At 43.8% G+C, this 25,406-nt stretch overlaps 2 protein-coding genes across 2 annotated transcripts in view; one reads left to right on the forward strand and one right to left on the reverse strand.

Annotated features, from left to right (window-relative positions):
• Positions 1–290: 290 nt before the first annotated feature.
• LOC103259395 (SRA stem-loop-interacting RNA-binding protein, mitochondrial-like) lies at positions 291–3,208 on the reverse strand (the record flags this gene model as incomplete). The annotated part of the gene is made up of 2 exons (XM_008057060.1): positions 3,095–3,208; positions 291–349 (listed from the first exon to the last, which is right to left on the reverse strand). Coding segments are annotated over exons 1-2 (156 nt in total), but the record flags the coding sequence as incomplete, so codon positions are not given.
• ALKBH1 (alkB homolog 1, histone H2A dioxygenase) overlaps positions 3,204–25,406 on the forward strand; it is a 29,290-nt gene continuing 7,087 nt past the window's right edge. Inside the window, exons 1-3 of the mRNA XM_021711823.1 lie at positions 3,204–3,478; positions 6,619–6,727; positions 13,137–13,300. Coding sequence (XP_021567498.1) covers positions 3,257–3,478; positions 6,619–6,727; positions 13,137–13,300 — 495 coding nt within the window. The 5' untranslated portion in view covers positions 3,204–3,256. The remainder of the gene's footprint in view (positions 3,479–6,618; positions 6,728–13,136; positions 13,301–25,406) is intronic.

Genomic DNA, 25,406 nt, shown 5'->3' on the forward strand with positions numbered 1-25,406 from the left:
GACAGAGGGCCCAGTTACACTGTGCCCAGTTGTAAGATAATATGTGTGTTGTTTTGAGATGTCAAGTTTGTGGTAATTCGTTACACAACAACAAAAAGCTACCATGATTACCTATGATAAACTTTTTAAATCAGTGTGATTTTTTAATAAAGGCTATAATTATTTTATCAATAAAGACTTTAAACAGCTTCATTCCATTAGATATTAATATATGAGTAAATTGATGTGCTCTGATAAGAAACCAGAATTAAAGGATAACATTAATACTTTTTCCTTAAGATAATACTCACAAAAGGTACAATACACTTTCGTATATGGCCAAACTGTGCAAAGTGTTCTCTCAGCTCACCTGCATGAGGGGAGAAAACATTAAAAATAGTTAAGATGTTTATTATTCTCTTAAAGTGTGGACAGAAACCAAAAGAAGTCCCAGAGCCACCCAACTGCCTTTGGAATAGAACGACTTCGCATGTCCTTAAAGCCTTAAGATTTAGAAAACAGCTGTGGTACTGATGATAAAGCCGTACTGTACCAGGTTTGGTCTGGGATGGAGACTGGAAAGATAAATCCTGAGCTGGCTGCAGTCACTATCCTCAGCAGATATTGAGTGTTTTCATTATACTAGATATTATGCTAGGTATGTGGATTAACAGTTATAATCCAGTGTGTTGCTGGCTATGAAAGACGTCAAAGTAAAATTCTAACTTACTGACTTTCATAATTTAAACTTTACACTAGGTTAAACAGTTGGTGCTTAAACATTTGTTGAGGTGACTTACCTACCCTTCCTGCTTACTTGGCCACTGCTGACCCTTATTTACTCTCTAGTACAGCAAACTGAATTCTCTGTACCTGTCCTGTGGATTTCCATCATTGCATAGGTTGTTCACTCACCTGGATATGTCAGTAACTCTATTTCCTCCTGCCTAAGTTGTAACTATCCTTTGAGACCCAAAACAAATACACCCACTGAGTATTACTTTATTGGGCTCCTACTGCAATATAACACAATGTACTAGCCCTGTGAGACCTCAAAGATTTATGGTATGTAATCTTAAAGATGAAAAACAATATGACCCCCCTCTCTCTTCTGACTACAGTGCTTGTACATCACTGATTTACTTTTTTTTTTTTTTTTTTGAGTTGGGGGTCTCACTCAGTTGCCCAGGTTGGAGTGCAGTGGCACAATCACGGCTCACTGCAGCCTCGACCTCCGGGGCCCAGGCGATCCTTCCGCCTCAGCCTCCCAAGTAGCTGGGATTACAGGTGTGAGCCACTCTGCCCAGTCAAAACATACACGTTTTAAACCAGGTATTAAGACTATTAGAAAACATTCACTCCCCCTACTCAAAAAAACAGCTCTGGAAGGTAGCCCTTTTCCTAAATCACCTAGAATTGTTAAGGAGAAACAGCTGCAAGCACCAAAAACAAGCCTACCATATAACAGATACTACATAAATATTTACTGAATGAATAAATGAACTGAGAGAACATTTTCAAAGTTGTACATTAGGCTGACTCTCTTTAAAGGTTTTAAACCAGCTTCCATCTGCAAGATGCTAGTGAAAACCCTGGACCTTCCAATAAAGTTCCGCAGGGCCTAAAGGAGGGTTGTGGCTGTGCTTGGTCTTGGTCAACCACATATTAAAAAGGTGGGGCACAAGCTGGGCTCAGCCTGTAATCCCTCGCCTTTGGGAGGCTGAGGTGAGTGGATTGCTTGAGCCCGCGGGTTCGAGACCCGCCCGGGCAACTTGGCGAGACCTCATCTCTACAATAAATCAAAAAATGAGCCGGGCGTGGTAGCGCGCGCCTGTAGTTCCAGCTACTTGGAAGGCTGAGGCGGAAGGATCGCTGGAGCCCAGCAGGTTGAGGCTGCAGTGGCCGGGAGCAGCCGCTGCACTCCAGTCTGGGCGACAGAGTGAGACTCCAACTCAAAAAAAAAAAAAAGGAAAGTGGGGCACAAACCATCTACTTCCCATCCTACTACTACTATCTGAGACACAAAAACCAAGAGGAGAGTAAATCTCATTTCATTCTTTTGTTTGACGGAGCTGACCTGATACATGACTATCTATAAAAAAGTGACATTAATTTCTAAATTTTGGTAAGCAATTATAAAAGCTTTATCTCAAAACTGCAGCTGACAAAATTAAAGTGAGTGAGAGATTTCAGAATTACTCCGACCAGGTCTCTCCAATGAGCTTCAAATTTAGCTATAATGTAAATATCATCTTGGGGGTACTTACACTGTACCTAACACAAGTCTAAGAAGTTTACATAAACTTATTTGATTCTCTCAACGATCCTGAGTTAACTTCTATTGCCTCCATTTTGTCAATGAGTAAACTGAGGCACAGATGTGAGCACTTTTCCCAGATTAACGTCCGTTATTCAGGTGACAGACCTATTCAACAGCCGACTTGGAATTCTAAACCACGCAGTCTGGTTCTTCTCAATTACACTGATATACAACCTCTCTGTCCAGTTTTCTGACGAAGAGCTCGCCAGCTCCTCAAACTCAGCACATTCACAAACTTCACTCATCTCGTTTCGGCCTGCTCCTCGTCAGTTCTAAACGCGCAATTCACCGACGCTAAAAACCCAGAAATTATTCCTCCCCGGCCCTTACTTCGCACACCTTCCCCCGTCAAGCCATCAGGAATCGTCGTCGATATCGTTTTGATAACCTAAGGATCTGACTCCCCGTCCCTCCTACCACTGCCCAAGTTCATTCGGGTCCTCGCCTTTTAACTACGTTACTCAAACTGCCTTTCGGCTCGCCTCCACGCCTAGTCTTGCCATCTTGAATCCCTCCTCCGCACTAGTCAAAATAATCACTTCTAAGTAATAAATCTTAAAACGACCAAGTAAGAAACCTTCCCACCAAGTCACTCTGAAAGGCAGGAGACCGTGAGTCATTGCCCCCAAACCTCAGGGAGCATCCCTGAGCACATTTCTTTCTGTCCACTGGCTTGCTTAAGAGCAAACTGAGCTTCCTAATCCAGCCACCACGCTGACCTAAGCACCTACAAAAGCAGAGGTCTTGAGCACCACTTGGACCTCAAACGTCCGCTCCCACGTCTCCATCACTCACTCGACGCCGCGGTCCAAGGGATTTTTCTAACAAAAGCAACGTGCCGATTAATATTTGCTCGCATCGCCACGGTTCCTCTGGCCGCCAAGGCCGCCATCTTTAAACTACGGGGCCTCCGGGACCTGAGGTCGCGACCTCGGAAAAACCTTCCGCATCCGGGGCATGGAATCTGCTTCCGGGTCAAAAGGGCCCGGCAGCGAGATGGGGAAGATGGCGGCGGCCGTGGGCTCGGTGGCGACGCTGGCGACAGAGCCTGGGGAAGACGCCTTCCGGAAGCTTTTCCGCTTCTACCGTCAGAGCCGGCCCGGGACCGCGGACCTGGGCGGGGTCATCGACTTCTCGGCGGCCCACGCGGCTCGGGGCTCGGGTCCTGGTGCCCACAAGGTACGGAGGGAGACCAGTTGTCACGAAACGAACCCTGCCCTCCTTGGGCCAGACTCGAAGTGCCCACTGACCGCCACACCTGGGTAATAAAGCGTTGAGCTGCCGGTTTCTTCGCTCATTCGTTCCCGGTTGCGCCCTCTGTCACCAAAGCCCGGGAACTGGTGTTTAGTCCTCCCTTTAACCGCCCACTGACATTTCTTGTGTGGTTTGTGCAAAACCGGCAGAAAGTCTTCGTAGACGTTGGGGTAGCGCTCCGCAGCTTGCAGAAACCATCGACAAGAGTCCCAGAACTGGGAGGGATCCGACGTTGTGTGTCAAGTCTCTGTACATAAAACAAGTCCCTGCCTTCTTTTCTGGGCCTCTTAGGAGGTCATGGAAGGATTCTAAGAAAATCTCCGAGTGGAAAATAAATGACAAACGAGTGTCTATAGAATCCAAGCACCGACCCTTATTTCAGCTTTCCGCTATGGAAGTTAAGGACCATAACTGGGAGGAGGGGCACACGGGAAACCACAACCGTAGAGCTAAATGTATTTTCTTTATAGTCGCCTTAACATTGATGATATGCAATCCCTCCATTTACCCCTGTGTTGCCCACAGATGTCTAGATGAGGCATTCTCTCCAAGCTTCCTAATGGTGCTCAATAAAATCGGGACGCCATAGTAACTCCATCCTTGTCTAGAACTCAGTCTCTCGGTAACTTCATTTGTTAGCAAAATGGTCTGAGTTAGGTCTTAGTTATATTTAAAGGAAAAATAAAAGTGGTCTGAGAGTTGTCAAAAGACATACAGAAAGTTCACACCCCAAGAGTAATATATTTGTCTAGAGAGAGCCCTTCAGACCCTCATCAGCTCCTTTTGCCCTTTTTTTCAGTTTACATTACTAAGGATCTTTTTACCTATATTTTGTCATCATACACATGTGCTTTTAGAATGTACCACCTGAAAATGGGACATTGTGTGTCTAGCACGGTACCTAAAACAGCACTGAATAAATACAGTATGTGTTGTGTACGTGAAAATTTGTGTGTTTGGTTGTGCAGCTCAGCAAAATAAAAGTGACAAGGCTGGTTGTGGTGGTTTATGCCTATAATCCCAGCTCTTTGGGAGGCTGAGGTGGAAAAATCTCTTGAGCCAGGAGTTCAAGACCAGCCTGGGCGAAGTAGCGAGACCTCATCTCTATTGAAAAAAAAAAATTTGTTTTTGATTTTTGAGTTGGAGTCTCACTCCGTCACCAAAGGTGGAATGCAGTGGCACACTCACGGCCACCCCAGCTGGGCTCTGGCGATCCTTCCATCTCAGCCTTCCAAGCAGCCAGAACTACAGGCGTACGCTACCCTGCCAGGCTAATTTTTTTTTTTAATTGAAGAGACGAGGTCTCACCAGGTTGCCCTGGCTCATCTCAAACCTGCAGACTTAGGCAATCCACTCGCCTTGACCTCCCAGAGTGCTGGGATTATAGGCTGAGCCACTGAGCCCTGCCTGGAAAAAAAATTTTTTAATTTAAGTAAATAAAAAAGCAGCAAATAAGAGAAAAAGTTGCTATTACAAGACAGCTGATGGGAACAGTGAGGAAAGTGGTAGGTAACAGTCTGGCAAGGGAAGAAACAGATGCACTTTTTAAAAATCTCAGTAGTTTGGTTCAGTTTAGCATGTGATAGAATAGGTCCACAAACATACTTCACCTCTAAGGGTGTTTTTGAATTTTAGTGCAGGATTAAGGATGGTCTAGATAAGAAACAATGAGAGATTGTTTTGTTAGCCCCTAAGTATCTGGAAAACTCAGCTGATCAGGGCTCTTAGAGAGTTCTAGATAGACATTTTATTATAGAGACTGGTTGTACATCAGCCATTTATTGGTATTTTGTTTGAAAACTACACACTTAGAGAAGCTGATAGGATACAAAATAATTATTTCTCTTTGGAAGAAAACACGTGACACATTCTAAGGCAAACCAGATCCTAGGTTAATTATTCATGGAAGAATAAAGGGATTTCTTCTTTTTGTTTGTTTGTTTGTAGAGATGAGTTCTCACTATGTTGCCCAGGCTGGTCTCAAACTCCTGACCTTAAGCTATCCTGATTCAGCTTCCCAAAGAGCTGGGATTACTGGTGTAAGCCACTGTGCCCTGCAATGGTTTTTTTCCTCAATGTCCTTACTTTAGTGACTGCATATTGGATCTGTTAACCAATATAATGAGCAATCCGTAAAATACTCTTATGTACAAAGAAAACTTCCATCAGTCCCTGCAATACTAAATTCATTTCTAAGTAATTAACAAAAGCAAAAGTTCTAACCTCAGTTTGACATTTCATCAAAAAGAGAGCAATTATTGAACTTTCAGCAAACTGTTTTCCTGAAACATTTTTTCCTCTTAGAGCATTCTTTCCATTCTCTCGCCCTCTCCAGCCTGGTGTTCCTTATAGGTCTGTTTCAACATCAGTTGTATATAAGTGTCTCAAAAGCATTACTGTTAGCCCTAATCAAAATAATAATGAAAATGAATTTTTTTTTTTTTTTTTTGTGTGTTGGAGTCTCACTCTGTCACCCAGACTAGAGTGCAATGGCTGCTCCCGGCCACCACAGCCTCGACCCGCTGGGCTCCGGCGATCCTTTCGCCTCAGCCTTCCAAGTAACTGGAACTACAGGCATGCGCTACCACGCCCAGCTAATTTTTGATTTATTGTAGAGATGAGGTCTTATCAAGTTGCCCAGGGGGGTCTCGAACCCGCAGGCTCAGGAAATCCACTCACCTCGGCCTCCCAAAGTGCTGGGATTATAGGCTGAGCCACCGAGCCCGGCCCGAAAATGAATATTTCAATACACCAAATGCCTTTCATGATTCAGTTCTATAACAGGTTGCAAAGGTCATAGGAAATGGTAGTTGTGAAAGCCAAAATCACCCTGCTTAAATTTTTTTGCAATCACTTATTTCTTGTGTTTTGTTTGTAGAGTATATAAGTGAGAAACTGAGGCTCTAAAACACCTAGATCAGGCTAGCAGTGGAGCTAAGATTAGTATTCCAGACTAAACACTCCCAGCTTTGCCGTATACCAGAAGTGTCTTTGAAGGTTTGAGGTTCCCAGGGTTGACCTGCAAAATAGCTTCAGCCCTCTGATTTCTGTTTCCTTCCTGCCAGGTGGTCAGATCTCCACTGAGTGTGTCCTCAGTCAGTGAACATGATGCACATAGAGCAGGACTTCAGCCCGTCAGCAAGTGGCGAGCCTATGGACTTGAAGGTTATCCTGGTGAGTGCAGCTGACCTTCAAGAGGGCGAAGCCACTGTGTAATTCCAGAGCAGGAGCTGTGAGCAAGTAAATCAACAAAAGAAAAAACTAAACCAACAAGTCTTTCACTTCCACACCCATTCTAAGTGGTGCCTTGTCCAAGTTATCCATTCCCAAAGGATAAAACAGGTGTCAGCGGTACCTGCCTTTCATATCAGAAAATGGCATGACAAAGAGAAATATAAAGACATTGACTCTAGGCTCCCTGCCACAATCAGAACACCTACTTTGGCAGAAGAACTACTTAAAATGAAAATGTATAATTAACATTATAATTGTCTTATAATAGTTATCGTTATGAATAATTCATAATGTCACTCTAGTCACATTCTCAAATGGCATAACTTAAAACTTCTTGCTATTAAAGCTGATCTATTTTTTTTTGAGTTGGAGTCTCACCCTGTCACCCAGGCTGGAGTGCAGTGTCATGCTCACACCACCATAGCCTTGACCTGCTGGGCTCAGGTGATCCTTCTGCCTCAGCTTTTCAAGTAGCTGGAACTACAGGCATGCACCACCACACCCAGCTAATATTTTGATTTTTTTGTAAAGATGAGGTAATACCAAGTTGCCCAGGCTGGTCTCGAACCCCTGGGCTCAGGCAATCCTCTCACCTCCACCTCCCAAAGCGCTAGGATTACAAATGTGCATCACTGCACCTGGCTTAGAGAAATCTTTAAAAATGAATGTCAGATTTTGTTGTGCTGATTGCCAGTACTATTTATATTACAGCTCATAGTACATTGTGACCACTGAAATATCTCTTAATAATAGAGGAAGATGTAACAACTGTACTACTCCTATAAAAGGCCTCATGTATTTCAGTTCCCTGTGAAGTGACAAAGGAAACAGTTGAATGGTGGCATTTTGCATAAGGAGGCATCACTCCTGGGGGTTCAGGTAAAGGTAGAGCATGTATCACCAGCTATCTTGTTCTTGGAGGCGGCTCTCTAATGTTCGGCTCTAGAACCTGTTTTCAAAGCCATGATTTTCTGTTGCTTTAAGTGTCTTCCCTTAACAGAAGTTCAGACTACAGAATTAGGAACCCCGCTTTGATGTTGTACTGTCTAAACTGGTGTACTTGCTTTCTGAGGTTTTCTAGGATCTCCTGCTTAATTAAGCCACATTATTTGGGTTAATAATTATTTGGGTAGAGAATTTCTTCTGTCTTCCCTGCCATTAGAAGCTGTGTTTAACAGAAGTATAATTTCAAAGTGTAGGAGAGAGCAGTTTCATCTTACTCTGAGTTGATCAAAGGATTTTGTTTACTTCTGGATCCTACTTATTCTGAAGGAGCCTGAGTGTACCACAACCTGTCCTTACAAGAACGAATAAGAAGTTGATGGGTCTGGAAACCAGAAACATAGTCTAGGAAACAGAAGACTTTCAGGGAAACATGATAGCATCAAATATTTGAACAGTCCTAATCACTCTTGGCCTCAGTTTCTTTATATGTAAAATGCGTATAAAAATAGGGCCGACCTTATGAGGTTTTTATGAGAGTTAAGTGTGAATATATATGTTAAGTGCTTATGTCAGTGCAATTATCAAGCACATAGCGTTCAGAAGCTGTAGGTTTTTATCAAGTAAATACTCAATAAATATTAGCTGTAAAGCTGTAGAATTAAAAACTGATTTGGGATTGCTCTAGGTGTCAGAACCCAAGACTAATGAATGAAAATTAAAGAGAGGCAGATTTTTTTAACTCAGTAAAAAGAAGGCAACATAACAGTTGTTTGAAATGGACAGCCCAAAGAGATACTAAAGTACCTATCACTTTTCAAGCTTGCACTATATCAGAAGTATTCCTGCTTTAATCTGATATGTTTGGGAGTATTATAATATTTCTTTTTTGTGTGTGTGAAATAATGGTGACAGCAGATGGTAGGTAATGGGAGTTTTTTCCTATCTTTTTGTCCCTCAAAATACTGACATTCCGACTACTCTCCCAAATTATTTGGAGAATTTTACTGATAAATGAAATGCAACTAGGGTTCCTACTTTTTAGAGATACATTAGAGGAAACATAGAGATAGCATTCAAGCTAAATGAGCCTTAAGGTGAATCTCTGTGAGTGATCTTTTGAACATCTTTGTTACTCAGCCTTTTACAGTCAGTCTTCTCCCCTTTCTTTTCTTTTTTTGTAAGTTGCAGTCTCATCTGTCTCCCAGACTGGAGTGCACTGGCACACTCACGGCCACTGCAGCCTCGACCTGCTGGACTCTGGTGATCCTTCCATTTCAACCTTCCAAGTAACTGGAACTACAGGCATGTGCCATCATGCCCAGCTAATTTTTGGTTTTTTTTTTGAGTTGGAGTCTCACTCTGTCGCCCAGACTGGAGTGCACTGGCCACTCCCGGCCACCGCATCCTCGACCTGCTGGGCTCCGGCGATCCTTCTGCCTCAGCCTTCCAAGTAGCTGGAATTATAGGTGCACACTACCACGCCTGGCTCATTTTTTTTTTTTTTTTGATTTATTGTAGAGATGAGGTCTTGCCAAGTTGCCCAGGCTAGCCTCAAACCCATGGACTCAGGCAATCCTCTCTCCTCGGCCTCCCAAAGTGCTGGGATTATAGGCGTGAGCCACTGCGCCCAGCTTTCTTTCTTTTCTTGCTGCATTACTGTACAGACTGCCTAGATGATGAAATCCACCAGCCTCTCTCTTTTTCTTGGTGGGTAAAAAATCTTTGGCTGTATGAGGTTTCATTGGTGCCAGACTTTGGCATTAGGCTTAATTTAGAGTAAATGCTTTTGACAACATTAAGTGGTGAAATAGGATTGATTAACTGCACTGACTAGCCTATCCTCAGTGAACATTTCTTTTTTTTTCCTGAGTTGAAGTCTCACTCTGTTGTCCAGGCTGGAGTGCAGTGGCACACTCATGCCACCCCAGCGTCGACCTGCTAGACTCAGGCGATCCTTCTGCCTCAGCCTTTCAAGTAGCCAGAACTACAGGTGTGCACTACCACACCCAGCTGATTTTTTAAATTTATTGTAGAGATGAGGTCTTGCCAGGTTGCCCAGGCTGGTCATGAACCTGTGGGTTCAGGCAGTCCTCTCACCTCGGCCTCCCAAAGTGCTGGGATTACAGGCTTGAGCCACTACATCCGGCCCTTAGTGAACATTTCTAAGCTGTCTAGATGTTTTTGATATCTGCAAGGATCTAAATAAAAACTTATAAGTACTTTTAGTAAGATTTAGTGCAGTGGAAGAGTCTTCAGATTATTTTCTATAAGTTTCTGCCATATCAACACAAGCTCCTTTCTGCTGAACCACATGTAGTTTACAATCTCTTTGAAATTCTGATACTAGTCGTGGTCAGAGCCTAGTCTTTATAAGCCACAGAGCATGAGTTTGTTGCCTGTGAGGGCTTACTGGTTTTGCTTGTTTCATGGCCACAAATTCTGCTTTATTGTTGTGTCCCAAATGTAAAGGGGGAACCCAAAAAAAACCCCAGAATTTGTTTATTAAAAATTGTGCATTCCCACATTTAAACTTCAGTTACCTTCAAAGTACTCTCTTTTTGATGCAATACACCTATTGAGATGCTTTTTCCCCTTCTCAAAACCACTTTTGAATTTGTCACTTTTGATGCCTTTTAGTGCTTCTGCTGGGTTTTTTTGTTTCACCTCTTCTACATCGGCAAAACGTTTCCTTTGAGGACTTTTTTCTTGTTTCAGGGAAATAAGAAAGTCACAAGGGGTGAGACTGGGTGAATAGGGAGAGTGGGGCATGGGGTTTATGCCATTTTTAGCCAAAAATTGGTGAACACTGAATGTATGCTCATAAATCACCCATCGTGAAATGGACAAATGTGTTGAGTCTTCAAAAAAAAATTCACTGAAGCTGAATGCAGCCTCTCACAACAGTGCTTACTGGTACGCTGATGCCGTTGGATTCCTAGAACACTTACCTAGTGGGAGAAGCCTGTGCTAGAAAGGACCTGCCCTCCAAAAAAACGAATTCTGGGTTTCTTAGACCCTCCCTCATATGCTGTTGGCCACACAGTGGACCAGGAGAGGGCTGAATCCATGAATCATGTTACCTCTCTGAACGCCTGTTCTCTTACCTGCAAAATTGGGATAGTGGCTTCCCTCATGGAATGACTAAGATTAATGAGATAGCATAAGGTCACTAGCACAGGGGTTGACACTGGTAGGCATACTGTAATTTTTAGCAGCTACTGTAATTAATGACATAGGAATAAACTTATTTACTGTTCATAGCTGTTACTAAGCTTCATTACTGATCTATGCCCAAATTGCATGCCAAAGAGAAGAGAGAAAGAACAGTCCTGTGATGCCAGAGTTGCTTGTTTTTGCCCCAGCTCATTGTCTTCACTCTCTGCTTTCCAAAGTCATTCTCTCTGAGGGTGTTTCCATAAAATGTGCTGTCACTGTTTGTGTGTAGACCAGGAGTTGGCAAACTACAGAAGGGAGCCGAGCCCCGAATTTTGTAAATACAGTTTTATTGGAACACAGCCATGCCTATTAATTCACTTACTATCTATGTCTACTTTCCAGCTGCAGTGGCAGAGTTGAGTGCTAAAGAAACCAAATAGCCCTCAAAGCCTAAAGTATTTACTGTCTAGTCCTTGACAGAAAAGGTTTGCTGACCTCTGGTCTAGACTAGATTTGGAGTACCGCCAGGAACTGAATACCTTCAAATTATTGCCAGCATGTAATTCAGAAATCTTTAAGCTTTAGTCCTTAATATCCCTTTGCAAAGGGAGCATTATGCTAATATATAATGATTGCCTTTTGTATTATTTCATTGATTCCTGCTTGTCCTCAGGACCCTGCCCCACCATGCCCCCTCCCTTGCTGAGATGGCCCTGCTGTTTATCTGATTGGGAAATTGAGCCTATCAAACACGAGGCCTTCAGCTTCTAGTGGTCCCTCCACCTAGGAGCAGATGATCTCCTTCCTGTGCTCCAGTCTTAGGGGAAGAGGAATTCGTCAGCTTACAACTGGTCCTTCAGTCCTCGTGGTCACACCTGCTTTGACCTCACTGGCTCTCAAGGCCTTACTCTGTTCCCGTCCTTTCTCCTGTTTCCAAACAGTTCTTCTCTGCTGGCTGTTTCTTCATGATCTCTAAGTGTGCTTATGTCTTGCCAGTTCCTATGAACTGCAGACTCTCTTCTTAATTCTTTATGACTACTCCTCAGCCTTTGTTTTCTTTCATAACCAGACTTCAAAAAGGCGTTAACTGGCCTTACTGATCTTTCTCCAGACACAGGTTTTCAACTTTTTATCTCAAATTCTTAAGAAGTACCTGGTATGTACTGTTTGTTGAGTGTTTGATGTATGAATGAATTTTTACCATGCATAGGATTCCAGTTAAATATAATTATTCACCTTTTATGGAGGAGAAAAATAAGGCTAGGTTGCTGTCAAGGTCACAGAAATCTTTCCAACAAACATACTGTAGTTACTTGCATTGTGCCATCCTAGAAGATGTGTATGCCATCATTCTTTCTGCTGTGTCACTCAGGGTTCAGTCAAGAGTTAAACATCACCAATTATTTTAGTAGAGATAGTTTAATATAAAGAATTCTTAGGTATTAGCAAACTGAAAAATTAAAAAGAGAACACTGAGGTAGTAACTGCAGGAAGCTGCTACCACCCCATGACCGAGGGAACAGAAGAACCTGGGATTATTCAGTTTAGAAGCTTGGAAGAGGGACCTCGTGAAACGGGTGCTTAGACTTCTGAGGAAGAGACATAATGAGGCTCCTTCCAGTGATGTGGGAAAACTGCATTAGAACCAACTTTCACCCTCTGGTCTCCATTAGTGCTCCCTGTGCAAAGGTTAGCAGGGAGCCATCCGGCAAAAAAAAAGTGCTGTTGGCAAGGTCTCAGCCCCATGTTGTGAAGCCAAATACAGAAGGGTGGGTTTGGAACCGAGCGAAAATAGATTAATAACCAGCACACTGTGCATTAGATGATGACTTTCAGAGCTGCGTTGCAGTTAAGTTTCGGTTGCAGTTTGGGTGGCAGCCCTCCTGTGTCTGCAGGAATTGGATAGGGAGGAAAGGAAGTCTTGGACTCTAGATGGCAAGGCCTGACGAGGAGTAGGGGGCGCTTTTGGCACTTCAGTTGTCAGGTTCGCTTTGGAGAACACAATTGGCAGGTGACCTTGTGGAATATTTGTTTCTCTTGAGAATAACCCCAAAAGCCCAGCCCATTTGCATAGTGGCAGATGTCTGATGTTCATCAAAACTTCGCTGTTCATTAACTTGAAGCATGACCAAAATAATATGGGGAGTAAATGACAGAATGGTGAGTGTAGGGTGTCAGCACAAAGAAATGGCCTGAATAACTGATGGAGAATTTTCCCCTCCTTCTTTTCCACCCATCTTTTGTATAGGATTTATTTTTATCCCAAACCCCTTCCTCCCAGGTTACCAGTGGCACTGGGTGAAGCAGTGCCTTAAGTTATATTCCCGGAAACCTAATGTTTGTAACCTGGACAAGCACATGACCAAAGAAGAGACCCAAGACCTGTGGGAACAGAGCAAAGAAATCCTGAGGTAAGTCCTGTCGGTCAGAATAAAATGTCAGTCCTCAGCTCATCACAGATCTGAAGAAACTATTCTGTAACAATGCAGTAAAGTGACTGGTCTGTTTTTTCTCATTGTTTCTGAACCAACAGAGCACCATTGCATTCTTTCCCTGAGGACATTTGGACAGATGCTTTGACAGTTATATTAAATTGAGATCTGTTTTAAAGATTTGCTTATCATAGATTAGGTATTGACTTCATCCTCATTAATCATCACATGATCCGTTTTCATTCAGCTTCAACCTACTTAAAATGAGTTCCTTTTGAAGACTTGTGGTACCCTAGGAAAAGGTGACATTGAAAGCTCTTCTACTCTGCTAGAGTCAGTCCTACTAGCTGTTTTATGATAGGTCAGCTGTTCCTCAAGAGAAGAACTAATATTTGTACCTTCATGTGATTTCAACAATCATTCATTCATTCCAAATCTATGTAGGGTCAGTAATGTGCTAGGCATGATGCTAGGCTTTGGAGACACAAAGGTACAGGCTTTCTCCCTGCACTCACCAGTGCAGAGTCTATGGCAGGAACCTCAGTAACCACAGGAGTAAATTATGCTCGAGCTCAGAAAGTGTTATCATGGGGCTTAAGAAAACAGTGTGGAGCACAGAGGAGGAAATGGTTAGTTCTTCCAGGCAGGGTAGAGATGTCAAAGAAGAAAAAGAACTTTTTAAACTTAGATTTTTTATTCTCATTTTTTTTTTCCTGTTCATTTGAACTGATCTTCTTTTTTCTTTTTTTTTTTTTTTGAGTTGGAGTCTCACTCTATCGCCCTGACTGGAGTGCAGTGGCTGCTCCCAGCCACCGCAGCCTCGACCTGCTGGGCTCCAGCGTTCCTCCTGCCTCAGCCTTCCAAGTAGCCAGAATTACAGGCATGCACTACCACGCCCGGCTGATTTTTTGATTTATTGTAGAGATGAGGCCTTGCTGCCCAGGCGGGTCTCGAACCCACGGGCTCAGGCAATCCACTCACCTCAGCCTCCCAAAGGCATGGGATTACAGGCTGAACCACCGAGCCCGGCTTGAACTGATCTTCAAAAATGACTAGGGGCTTACCAGACAAGTAAGAAGGCTCTTCTGGGTAGAGAAAGCAGTCTGAGCTGGACACAGTACCTCACACCTGTAATCCCAGCAACTCGGGAGGCCGAGGCAGGAGGAATCCTTGAACCCAGGAGTTTGAGACCAGCCTAGGCAAGATAGTGAGACCCTGTCTCTAAAAAAATTAACTGAGCATGGTAGCATGCACCTGTGGTCCCAGTTATACTAGTGAGGCTGAGGCCAGAGGATCCCTGGAGTCCAGGTGTTCAAGGCTGCAGTGAGCTTGGGAAACAGAACAAGAACAGCTTGGGAAACAGAACAAGACCTCGTCTCTTAGAAAAAAAGAACATTCTGAGCAAAGATAGAATTTTTAAAACAGAGTAAATTGTTCTATGAGATGGGAGCACAGAATCTGCACATTCGTATGTTGATTTGACAGATACTTATTGAGTTTCTGCTATACGTTAGACACTGTGCTTGAGTGTTAGAGATTCAAAGGTAAGAAGCAGTTCCTGCCGGACTCGGTGGCTCAGCCTGTAATCCTGCACCTTGGGAGGCTGAGGTGAGTGGATTGCCTGAGCCCGCGGGTTCAAGACCCGCCTGGGCAACTTGGCGAGACCTCATCTCTACAATAAATCAAAAATTAGCTGGGTGTGGTATCGCACACCTGTAGTTCCAACTATTTGGAAGGCTGAGGCAGAAGGATCACTGGAGCCCAGCAGGTTGAGGCTGCGGTGACCGGGAGCGCCACTGCACTCCAGTCTGGGCAACAGAGTGAGACTCCGACTCAAAAAAAAAAAAAGCAGTTCCTATCTTCAGGGACTTTGTACTTGACTCGAGGACAGAGACATATAAACAGATAATTTAATGCAATTTGGTAGGTAAAGGGATTGCGTGCACAAGGTATAATGGGAGTGGTCACTTAAGCGCAAGCTTGTGGATAGACTATGGAAAGTGCTTCCTGGAAGTCTTGGATAGGATTGGTGAAACCTGATGTGGGAGAGGTGGATCAGCGCCAGGCTGGAAATGAGTAGTGGTGTGGAGCACCAGCTCTGGAGTCTGACTCCCAGTGTTCGAATCCTGCCTTTGCCGTGACTGGCTGTGTGGCCTTGCATAAGTTGCTTAACCTTTCTGTACCTCTTAATGGATTCCTTATTGAATAGTATGAAGATTAAACAAAATAATATGTGAAAAGCCCTTAGAACAGTGCCTGGTAAAACTATTTTACCAACTTTGTGTCGCATTTGGTTCAAAGTGGTCTTGATGATGTCATTTTTAGAAACTGATGCTGTTTCTAACAGGGAAGTAGAAGGTATTCTTAAGTTAAAAGGGGAAAGGAGGTAGTATTCAGTGGTTTTCTTTAAGCCTTCTTAGTCTGTAGGTTATGGTGTAGATGGGAGCAGTGAGGAAACCCCTACCATAAACTTTTAGTAGTATCCTTAGAACTGAGAGCAGAGTAAAGGAGCATCATGATTGAGTGAAATTAGTCAGATAGCTTATTGCTATTAAACCAGCCTGTTTTCAATTAATTGATTTTTTTCCTTCTGATACATGAGTCTGCAGGAATCTCAGCTGTCTTCTTATAAGATAGCGCAGATGAATCTCTGTTATAAATCATCCTGTAAACAATGGTGAAATGCATTGTTTTGTCTAATAAATTAGCAAAAATAAAAAATGTGATGGTCCTGCCTTATGTTGTCTTGGGTTGGAAGAAACCGATAAGGTCAGACATTGTGCTGGCAGCGTGAGAATCAATGAGGCTCAGTTCCCATTCTGTCGCCGCGTGACGCGTGTTTCAGTTTCCTTGTGGGAAACGAGGTATAGGGCTGGGTGAGCCATTCTAGGGGTTGCGGCACGTCAGGCCAGCTCGCGTGGGTGGCACAAGGCAGCTCTCCCCACTTTGCTAGGGTCTGCCAGAAAGGGAGAGCTTTTGTGCAAAAGCCTCCCTTGGAGATTCTGATCAGCTGCCATAACATCCTCTCACACTAGAAACATTGAGCCTGAGGACCTTTAAAGATCTCAGTTTTAATTTTCTAGAATTCTGTTATCAGGGAAGAATAAATGTTAAGTAGAGTGAAAAAGAAATATTTGAACTTAGAAGCAAAAATAGAACTCTTCTTAAAATGAGGGCACCTCAGTTCTGCTTTGCTCAAAGTGAAGAGTGTGGCTTGAGATTCCTGACGAGAGTCAGGTGCAGATGTCTCTGTTGCAGGATTGCTTATGACAGAAACAATCATGGAGACAGCCAGAGTCCACACAGGGGACCAGGTGGATCAAGCCTAGTATATCTAAGCCATAGAGTACAGCCACTATGCAACCATTAAAAATCCTTAAGTCCAACTCTCTAGCATGTATAATAGACTTTAGAGCCAGAATAAGTCCAGTCATTTCTCTCCATTTCCAGCACAACTACCTTGTTCTAAGCCACCATCATTTCTCATCTGGAATATGGCAGTAGCCTCCTAACTAGTCTCCCTCCTGAGCATAAACTCAGATTTGGTGCACAGGCCCACTGTGATTAACGGAACACCCATCACTCAGAAGTTCCAAGGTTTTAGAGGTTCCCTCCCAGCAGCCAGGGACAAAGGCCAGTTAGATTCTTTGTTATATAACACCGCCACACTGGAAACCATCTAAAGTCCTTATCTTGGATTGCAGGGCCAAGAAGGTCTGGGTCCCGGCCACCTGGCTAACCTCCTTTCCTATATTCCTTTTCATTTGTTGTTCTCTAGCTAAAGTGGCCCCCAGTGTTGTTCTTTTTTTGTTTTTTGTTGTTGTTGCTGTTGTTTTTGAGTTGGAGTCTCACTCTGTCACCCAGGCTGGAGTGCAGTGGCCGCTCTTGGCCACCGCAGCCTCGACCTGCTGGGCTCCAGCGATCCTTCTGCCTCAGCCTTCCAAGTAGCTGGAACTACAGGCGCACACTACCACACCCGGCTAATTTTTTGATTTATTGTAGAGATGAGGTCTCACCAAGTTTCCCAGGTGGGTCTCGAACCCACAGGCTCAGGCAATCCACTCACCTCAACTTCCCAAGGCACAGGATTACAGGCTGAGCCACAGTGTTGTTCTTGTACACATCAGGCTTGCTCAAATTCTTTGTAAAAGCTGTCCCTTCTACTTAGGAAACTCTTCCCTTAGATAAACAATGGCTTGTTTCCTTTAGCTCTTTGTTCTTTTTTTTTTTTACCCTTCCACCTCAGCCTTCCAAGTAGCTGGAACTACAGGCACGCACTGCCACGCCCGGCTAATTTTTTTATTTATCGTAGAGATGACCTCTCGCCAAGTTGCCCAGGCTGGTGTCGAACCTGTGAGCTCAGGCAATCCACTCACCTCAGCCTCCCAAAGCGCTGGAATTACAGGCTGAGCCACCGAGCCCAGCTAGCTCTTTGTTCTAATGTCATAAGAGAGGCTTCCCTTATCATTCACTCAGAAAGAATCCCCTACTTCCCCTCACTCTTTATCATCTTGTCTTGGTTTGTTTTTTTTTAATTAACTTATTTTCTGAGGTGGGGGGTCTCACTATGTTGTCCAGGCTTGCCTTGAACTCCAGGACTCAGGTGATTCTTCCATCTCCATCTCTGAAGTAGCTAGAACTACAGTTTTCTCTCTCTCTTTTCTTTTTTTAAATTTTTTTGCCTGAGTTTTCTAACTTCAGTGCAAGTTAGTTACCAAATAAAAATATATGGATTAATTAATTCTTATACCTTCTGAATCTTGTACAGGTATTATCTATTCAAAAACATTTTTGTAAAGATTAGGACAGGGAAAATATAAACTTAAGTGAAGCAAGTTGGCTTTATTTGTTCTGTAAGTTAGCTTATGAAATACTTTCTATTTATATATATGAAAGCTTTTTTTCCAGTGATATCCTCATTGTGGAGGCAGAATTAATCCTCTCTCTTTTCCAATTCTGCTCCTTTAAAGCTTTGTTTATACTGCATTTGTTATAGAGAATTGAGTTATCTGGTTCTGCCTCCTTCCACTGCCCAGTTCCCCCTATCCTCCAATCTTAAAAATGTAAGGTGGGACAGAATGGCTTATGCCTATAATCCCCAGCACTTTGGGAGGACAAGGCAGGAGGATCACTTGACACCAGGAGTTTAAGACCAGCCTGGGCAACATAGCGAGATCTTGTATCTATTTAAAATAAAAATTAAAAGAAAAAAAAATGTTGTGGCCTTGATACCTAGCACAGTTCTTTTTATGTGTTAAAAGGTGCTCAGTAAATATTATCTCAGTTAAAGTGATATCCCTCTTTATTAACCCAGTAAAAGCGTAATGCTAAATTTGAGAAGGATCATTCAAAGACTATATAGTGGCTTTTATTATTTTCGTTAATTTATCAAAGAACATACATTTGTACCTTAGAAAAGATTGGATGCTAGGACAGCTATGAAGAAGAATAAAACTCAGTTCTGCTCCCTGCCTTTGAGGAAGAGATTGTTACAGGATGAATCCGGTACTTAAATAAGAAATTTATAACACCAAAGCGTGTGTACCTGAATAGAGGAAGTTGCAAGGTGCTATGGGGGCACAATATAGGGAGAGGCTGCGAGAAAGTCTTCCCTGAAGAAGTGAGTTTGAACTGTACGGGAGAAAGACCCAAAAAAACCCGGAATTTTTTCATGAACAATTATTTATTTATTCTTACATGTTTAAACTTCAGTTACCTACAAAGTACTCTTCATTTGTTGCAATACACCTATTAAGTTGCTTTTTCCACTGTGCAAAACAGTTTTGAACTCATCAGTTTTCATGCCTTTTGGTGTTTCTGCTGTTTTGTTTCACCTCTTCCACATTGGCAAAACAGTTCCCTTTGGGGACTTTTATCTTCCCAGAAAGAAAAAACAAAAACAAAAAAAAGTCACTTGTGGTGAAATCAGGCGAATAGGAAGGATGAGTCACAGGGTTCAGGCTGTGGTATCTGGTCAAAACTGCTAAACACTCAGCACAGTATGGGTGGATGCGCTCATAAATCATCTATCATGAAATGGTCAAACATGTTGAAAGAATCTCAAAAAAAAAAAAAATTCACTGAAGCCATATGCAGCCTCTCACAACAGTACTAGCTGGTACACTAATACCGATGGGTTCCTAGAACGCTCACCTATTGGGGGAAGCCCATACTACAAGGGGCCTGCCCTTCACAATAATTCCAGGCTGGGCTTGGTGGCTCAGCCTGTAATCCCAGCACTTTGGGAGCATGAGGCGAGTGGATTGCCTGAGCCCGTGGGTTCAAGACCAGCCCAGGCAACTTGGAGAGACCTCGTCACTACAATAAACACATTAGCCGAGTTTGGGAGTGCACACCTGTAGTTCCAGCTACTTGGAAGGCTGAGGTGGAAGGATCTCCTGAGCCCAGCAGGTCAATGCTGGGGTGGCTGTGAGCATGCGTGCCAATGCACTTCAGCCTAGGTGATAGAATGAGACTCCAATTCAAATAATAATTCCAGTTTTTTGGGCATCTGCCCTTGTATATGAAAAAGCAAAATAGAAAAATCTGAGAGCAGAGTAGGAGAGAGCGTTTCAGTAGGGAAAACTGTGTGGTCAGAGGCACAGCCATGAAGCATGGAGGGTGGGATGCCTTGTGGGAAATGCTTGGAGATGAGACTAGAAAAGTTAGAGCCAGACTAGAAGCAGATCTGCATGCCATGTAGAAGGGTATGGGCTTTGTGGGAATTTATCAAGATTAATAACAGATTTCTCACTTGAGAAAAGTAATTCTTGTGGCATTAGGAGAAATGGGCTGAAAATACAGTGGTTGCAAAGAGCATAATTAAGAATTTAGTTTAATAACCCATGAAAAAGATGATAAAGGCCTGGAAAAGCCATTGTCAACAGAGCTTGGTGACCAAGAGATGATGAAAAGTGAGAGGAAGGAAAAAGTTAAGGATGATCCACGGATTTCTAAGTGGCGGTGAGGGCAGTACTGAGGCTTTCCATGGAAATATGCACTGAAAGGAAGGATGAGCAGAGACTATCCATAGTGTGGTTTGGGCCACCTTGTTTTTGAAACACTCTTGGGGTGTCCAGGTGGAGACATCCAGCAGGCTACGGAAATAGGAACTGAGCTTAGGAGCAGAGTGGGGATGGTGATGAGGGGCTACCCTCAAAGGCCACAGTGGAGCAGTGGAAATAGATGTGGTTTTCTTTTTTTCTCTTGAAAACGTGTAGCGAAAAGAAGGCCATTTGCCCCAGAAGCATCGGTGCAGGGTGGAAAAGAGAGCAGGAAAGGGCACCAAGCAGCCAGAGGGGAGTGAGGAGATCTGAGTTGGAGACCAAGACAGGAGAGCGTTTCAGAAGGAAGAGAAGGGCCAGCGCATCAGTAGGCCTAGGGGCTGACAATTAAGTGATGGAATGGAAACAGAAACCAGTTTCAAGGGTGTGTGGTGTAAGGGAAAGTCAGGCTGCAGTAAGGGGAGAGAGAGAGGATGGCCGGTGTTGACTTTTTTGAAAGTTGAATTGGAAAGGGAAGGAAAGGGGTCAGAGGGAGGGAGGCTGTAGGCAAGGGGACGCTTGTAAGAGGTAAAGATGAGAACATGTTTTTTGTTGTTTTTTCCTTAATGTGGAAATGTTAAACATGTTTGTAAGTCAAGAGGAAGAAACGATTGTAGAAAAAGGCTTAAAAACGTGAGAAGAAAGATGAGCTAGTGGAGAAAGGCCCCAGAGGCCGTGTCCGGAAATGGGATATAGGAGGGGCGGAGGATTCGCCTTGGTGGGGCGAATAGGACCGCCGGAAACCCGGAGGAAGCAGGGCGAAAAGTCGGAGAGGTTAAGAAGGTGCTGGGGAAGACAGCTGGAACTTTGCACTGGATCATTTGTCAGCCTCTGTTTTCTCACTGACCTAGAAGGAAATAAAAGCAGAACCGAGGACTTGAGATGAACAGAAGCGAGATTAGACAACTGGATATTTGCAGGCTAGCAGGAGGATGTTAGCAATCAAGACAGCCTTGGATATCCGTTTGCCGTGATTGGAAGTTCAGGTTGAGAAGGTAGAAAAAACCAGAAGCACTCAGACACTGAAAGAGTGTGGCTCTGGGGACCTGAAAGTAAAGCTCAGGTTGGAAATGAGAGGATCGGAGAGGAAGGAGGGGAGAAACCTGTGGTCATGGAGGGAAGTATTCAGGGTTGTGAAAGACTCAATTCCCAAACCTCTAAAAATAACTGAAAAAACGGATATTTGCTATAGGATTTGAGGACTATCTTCATAATCCTTCAGACTTTATTCTGTCCTACATGGGTAGTTTTGCTTTCACAGTGATTCACTAGTGTCCCTTGCAGGCAAGAAAAGAAAATACCGTGCTCAGTTATGGTACCCAACATCTACTCACTGCAGGGCATGTACATGCAGGGCAGGAATTTGCATCCACCCACTGCTTTCAGTTGAAAGCAGTGCTGAATAAGACTGCAGAGACCAGAAACCGAGCAAACTGCCCTGTGAGCACATTCACTGGGCGGGGCAAGGTGGCTAACCCCATCCATCGTCCTCCTACGGGGGCTGGAGAAAGCATGGGCAGGGAGCATAGCGTGGTTCTTTTTTCAGTGAGACCCAATAACGGGCCATGCTTGCTTGAAAACGTTCTAGTGGAGAGTTGGATAAGGATCAATCAAGTGCCAGCCTGCTTCCTGCATTTTGCAGTGTAGACATGGGAGTTCCACTGGTACTGATCTTTCTTGGCCTCCCTTTGGATAAGTCAGGTTTAAAAAGAGAACAGCCCTTCAGCGATTCCCTTGGTATATGCTCTAAAATGGTATGGGAACATGTTAAGTGGTCTTGGCCTGACAGTTTTCACAATGTTCAGGAGCAAATCGTTTGGAATTTTTGTTACCCAAGAGGCCCATGGTTAACCAGAGGGATGATAATAGAAAGCAAAGCTCAAAGCCTTTCTTTGAGTGATGCAGTTAAGGTAGAAAAGAGATATTTCCTGGGCATTTGGCTCACACCTGTAATCCCAGCACTTTGGGGGGCCAGGGCAGGAGGGTTACTTGAGGCCAGGAGTTCAAGACCAGTCTGGGCAACATAGAGAGACATCATCCTAGAAAAAAATTAACTGAGCATGATGGTGCATACCTATAGTCCCAGCTACACAGGAGATTGAAGTATGAAAGGATTGCCTGAGCCCAGGAGGTGGAGGCTGTGGAGCCGTAATTCTGCCACTACACTCCAGCCTGGAAGACAGAGTGAGACCCCCAACTAAAAAAAAAAAAAAAAAAAGAGAGAGATTCTTTTGGCTTCTTAGAAAAGATATATTACAGATGATTCTGTTCATGCTTATCACTATAATTTTGATAATTTTTAGTGTTAATACTCTAAACCTCTGTAAATGATAATGTATGCCCTGTTCTTGAGGCTCAGTTCCATTGGACTGAATCTTTTAATGGAAAAACGATTTGTTGGGAGCAATATCAAATATATAAAATACCAACACCTTCTGAATTATTTCCAAAGCTGCATTGTTATGTTTGTTGTTTCCGATCAGTCTGGTATTGATGTCATACATCTTATGGCTTTTTCGTCAATAATAAAATTACCTGTTATTAAGCTAGAAATATATGGAAGATGTTTTGTTTCTTAGTTTGGGCTAGAATGGTGATTCTCAAAGTGTGGTTCCCAACCAGCAGCGTTAGCATCATTTGAGGACCTGTTTGAAAGGCAAGTCCTTAGGCCCCACCCCAGACCTACTGAATCAGAATTTATAGGCCTGGACTCAGCCACGTGAGTTTTAATGCTAGATCAGTGGTCCCCAACCTTTTTGGCATCGGGGACCGGCTTCGTGAAAGACAGTCTTTCCATGGATAGGGGGATGTGCAGTCAAATTTCACCACTAATAGCTCCGCCTCAGATCATCAGGCATTCGATTCTCAGAAGAGGTGCACAATCTGTTTCCCTCGCGTGCGCACTTTGCAATAGGGTTTGTGCTCCTATGAGAATCTAATGCTGCTGCTGACCTCACTGGAGGCGGAGCTCTGTTCACCCACCACGCACCTCCTGCTGTGCGGCCTGGTTCCTACAGGCCAGACCAGTACTGATCCATGGTCCAGGGACTGGGAACTCCTGCTGTAGATATTTCCGATGCACCTTAAGGTTGAGAACCACTGGGAAAAAACGAAGTGGAGTGCAGACAGGTTCTGTAAAAGTATCCTGCACAGCTCTCCTCCTTGCCGTCTGGATGGTCAGGCACAATCTACTTTGAGTTCTGGGTTCCAGTCAAACACTGCTGACTGCAGCATCTTCTCTCCCTCCTTGAAAACACATATCTCCAATATCCATAGACTCATCATCCTTTTCTTCAGCAGCATTTTCTTTTCTTTTTTTTGAGTTGGAGTCTCACTCTGTCGTTCAGACTGGAGTACAGTGGCCGCTCCCGACCACCGCAGCCTCCACCTGCTGGGCTCCCGCGATCCTTCCACCTCAGCCTTCTGAGTAGCTGGAATTACAGGCGCGCGCTACCACGCCCGGCTAATTTTTTAATTTTATTGTAGAGATGAGGTCTCACCAAATTGCCCAGGTGGGTCTCGAACCCGCGGGCTCAGGCATTCCACTCACCTCAGCCTCCCAAGGCGCGGGATTACAGGCTGAGCCACCGAGCCCAGCTCTTCAGCAGCATTTTCTTCTGTCTTGGATGCTACCTTTAAATAAGGAATTGACTACCAAGTGACATCTGGGAAAGGAAATAGAACAGATCGCTCTGTGGGCACTTATGTAACCATGGGGCTGCATTTCCATTTCCGTGAACCTGAATCCACATGAGTCCAGAAATAAGAGGTCATACTTATTTTTCTGTCTCAGGCTACTAAAGTAGAACATGTTTTCCAGAGAAGAACATCAGGGAGTGCCTTTGTTTGTACCTTTAGCTGAATAAACAGTGGTAGAACTCAGGTTGTGTTAATAACTACATTGCAATTTTTTCTTTTTAGTTTTTATACACAGATATTAAATAATGCCTGGCTAATTACATAGCCTTTTCCCCTAAGATATTAGTTTTCTGTCTCCTGTTGTGTCAGGGGGTTCCCAAGACCACACCCAGGTTGGGTGATTTGCTGGGAGGACTCACAGGACTGAGCATGAATGGCTGTACTCACACTTAAGATTTGTTACAGCAAAAGCATAAAAAGCAGAATCAGCAAAGGGAAAAGGTACATGGAGCGAAGTCCAGGGAAAGCCGCAAGCTTCTAGGTTCCTCTCCCAGTGAAGTCACACAGGACAATGGGTTGTGACAAAATCTGTGAGATGCCTACCAGAGATGCTCAGTGCCCAGGGCTTGTCACATAGGCAGTCTCTGTCTGACGCATACCAAAATTTCAAACTCCCAGAAGGAAAACGGATTCAGCAAAACCGTAATGTTTATGAAAACAGCTGAGGCACAGTGAGCCTCTTTCATCATTTGTAGAGAATGGCACAAACCCTCCCAAAATCCAAGGGCCATCTTTGGCTGAAGCAGCCATCAATCAAGTCTGCCATGTCTCTTTTCTACACATCTGTCTTAAATGAATGTTTGCCCATTCCTTCTGTCTGCTGGTCTTGATGTATGTGTGTGTCATGATGGCCTTCTGAGAATGTGAACTCTGTGAGGACAGATGGTGTCTATTCTGTAAACTGTCAGACATCAAGATGGGTGCTGCTCACAATGTGGGCCTAATGGGTCCTTTGCCTTAGCTTGCGCCGTGTACCATATCACCTGCATAGCTCCCTGTGTAACGCCGGCCATTCTCATGCCATGTCAGCTCCTGACCGCTGTGACCCCTTAGCTGATTGACAGCTGACCTCACACACTTCTTTTTCTTAATTCTTGCACCCCTCACAGTCTGTGCTCCTCAGTTTGGTGCAAGACGTTATGCTGCCTTGAGTTTCCTCATTTCTACTTAAACTTTACATTATTATAGGTGATGTTTTGTTCAGAATATAAACTTAATGGAATCAAATTTTTTCTTTTTTTTTAGAAAGCAGGATTTATTGAGAGGACAAAAAAGCTCCCACAGTGGGAGGGGACCCAAAGTGGTTGCTCTAAATTTTTTATTTTTTAAACAGCCATGGTTTGA

Source organism: Carlito syrichta, unplaced genomic scaffold (assembly GCF_000164805.1).
Source record: "Carlito syrichta isolate Samal-C Ts95f unplaced genomic scaffold, Tarsius_syrichta-2.0.1 Scaffold302712, whole genome shotgun sequence".
Classification (NCBI taxonomy): Eukaryota; Metazoa; Chordata; class Mammalia; order Primates; family Tarsiidae; genus Carlito; species Carlito syrichta.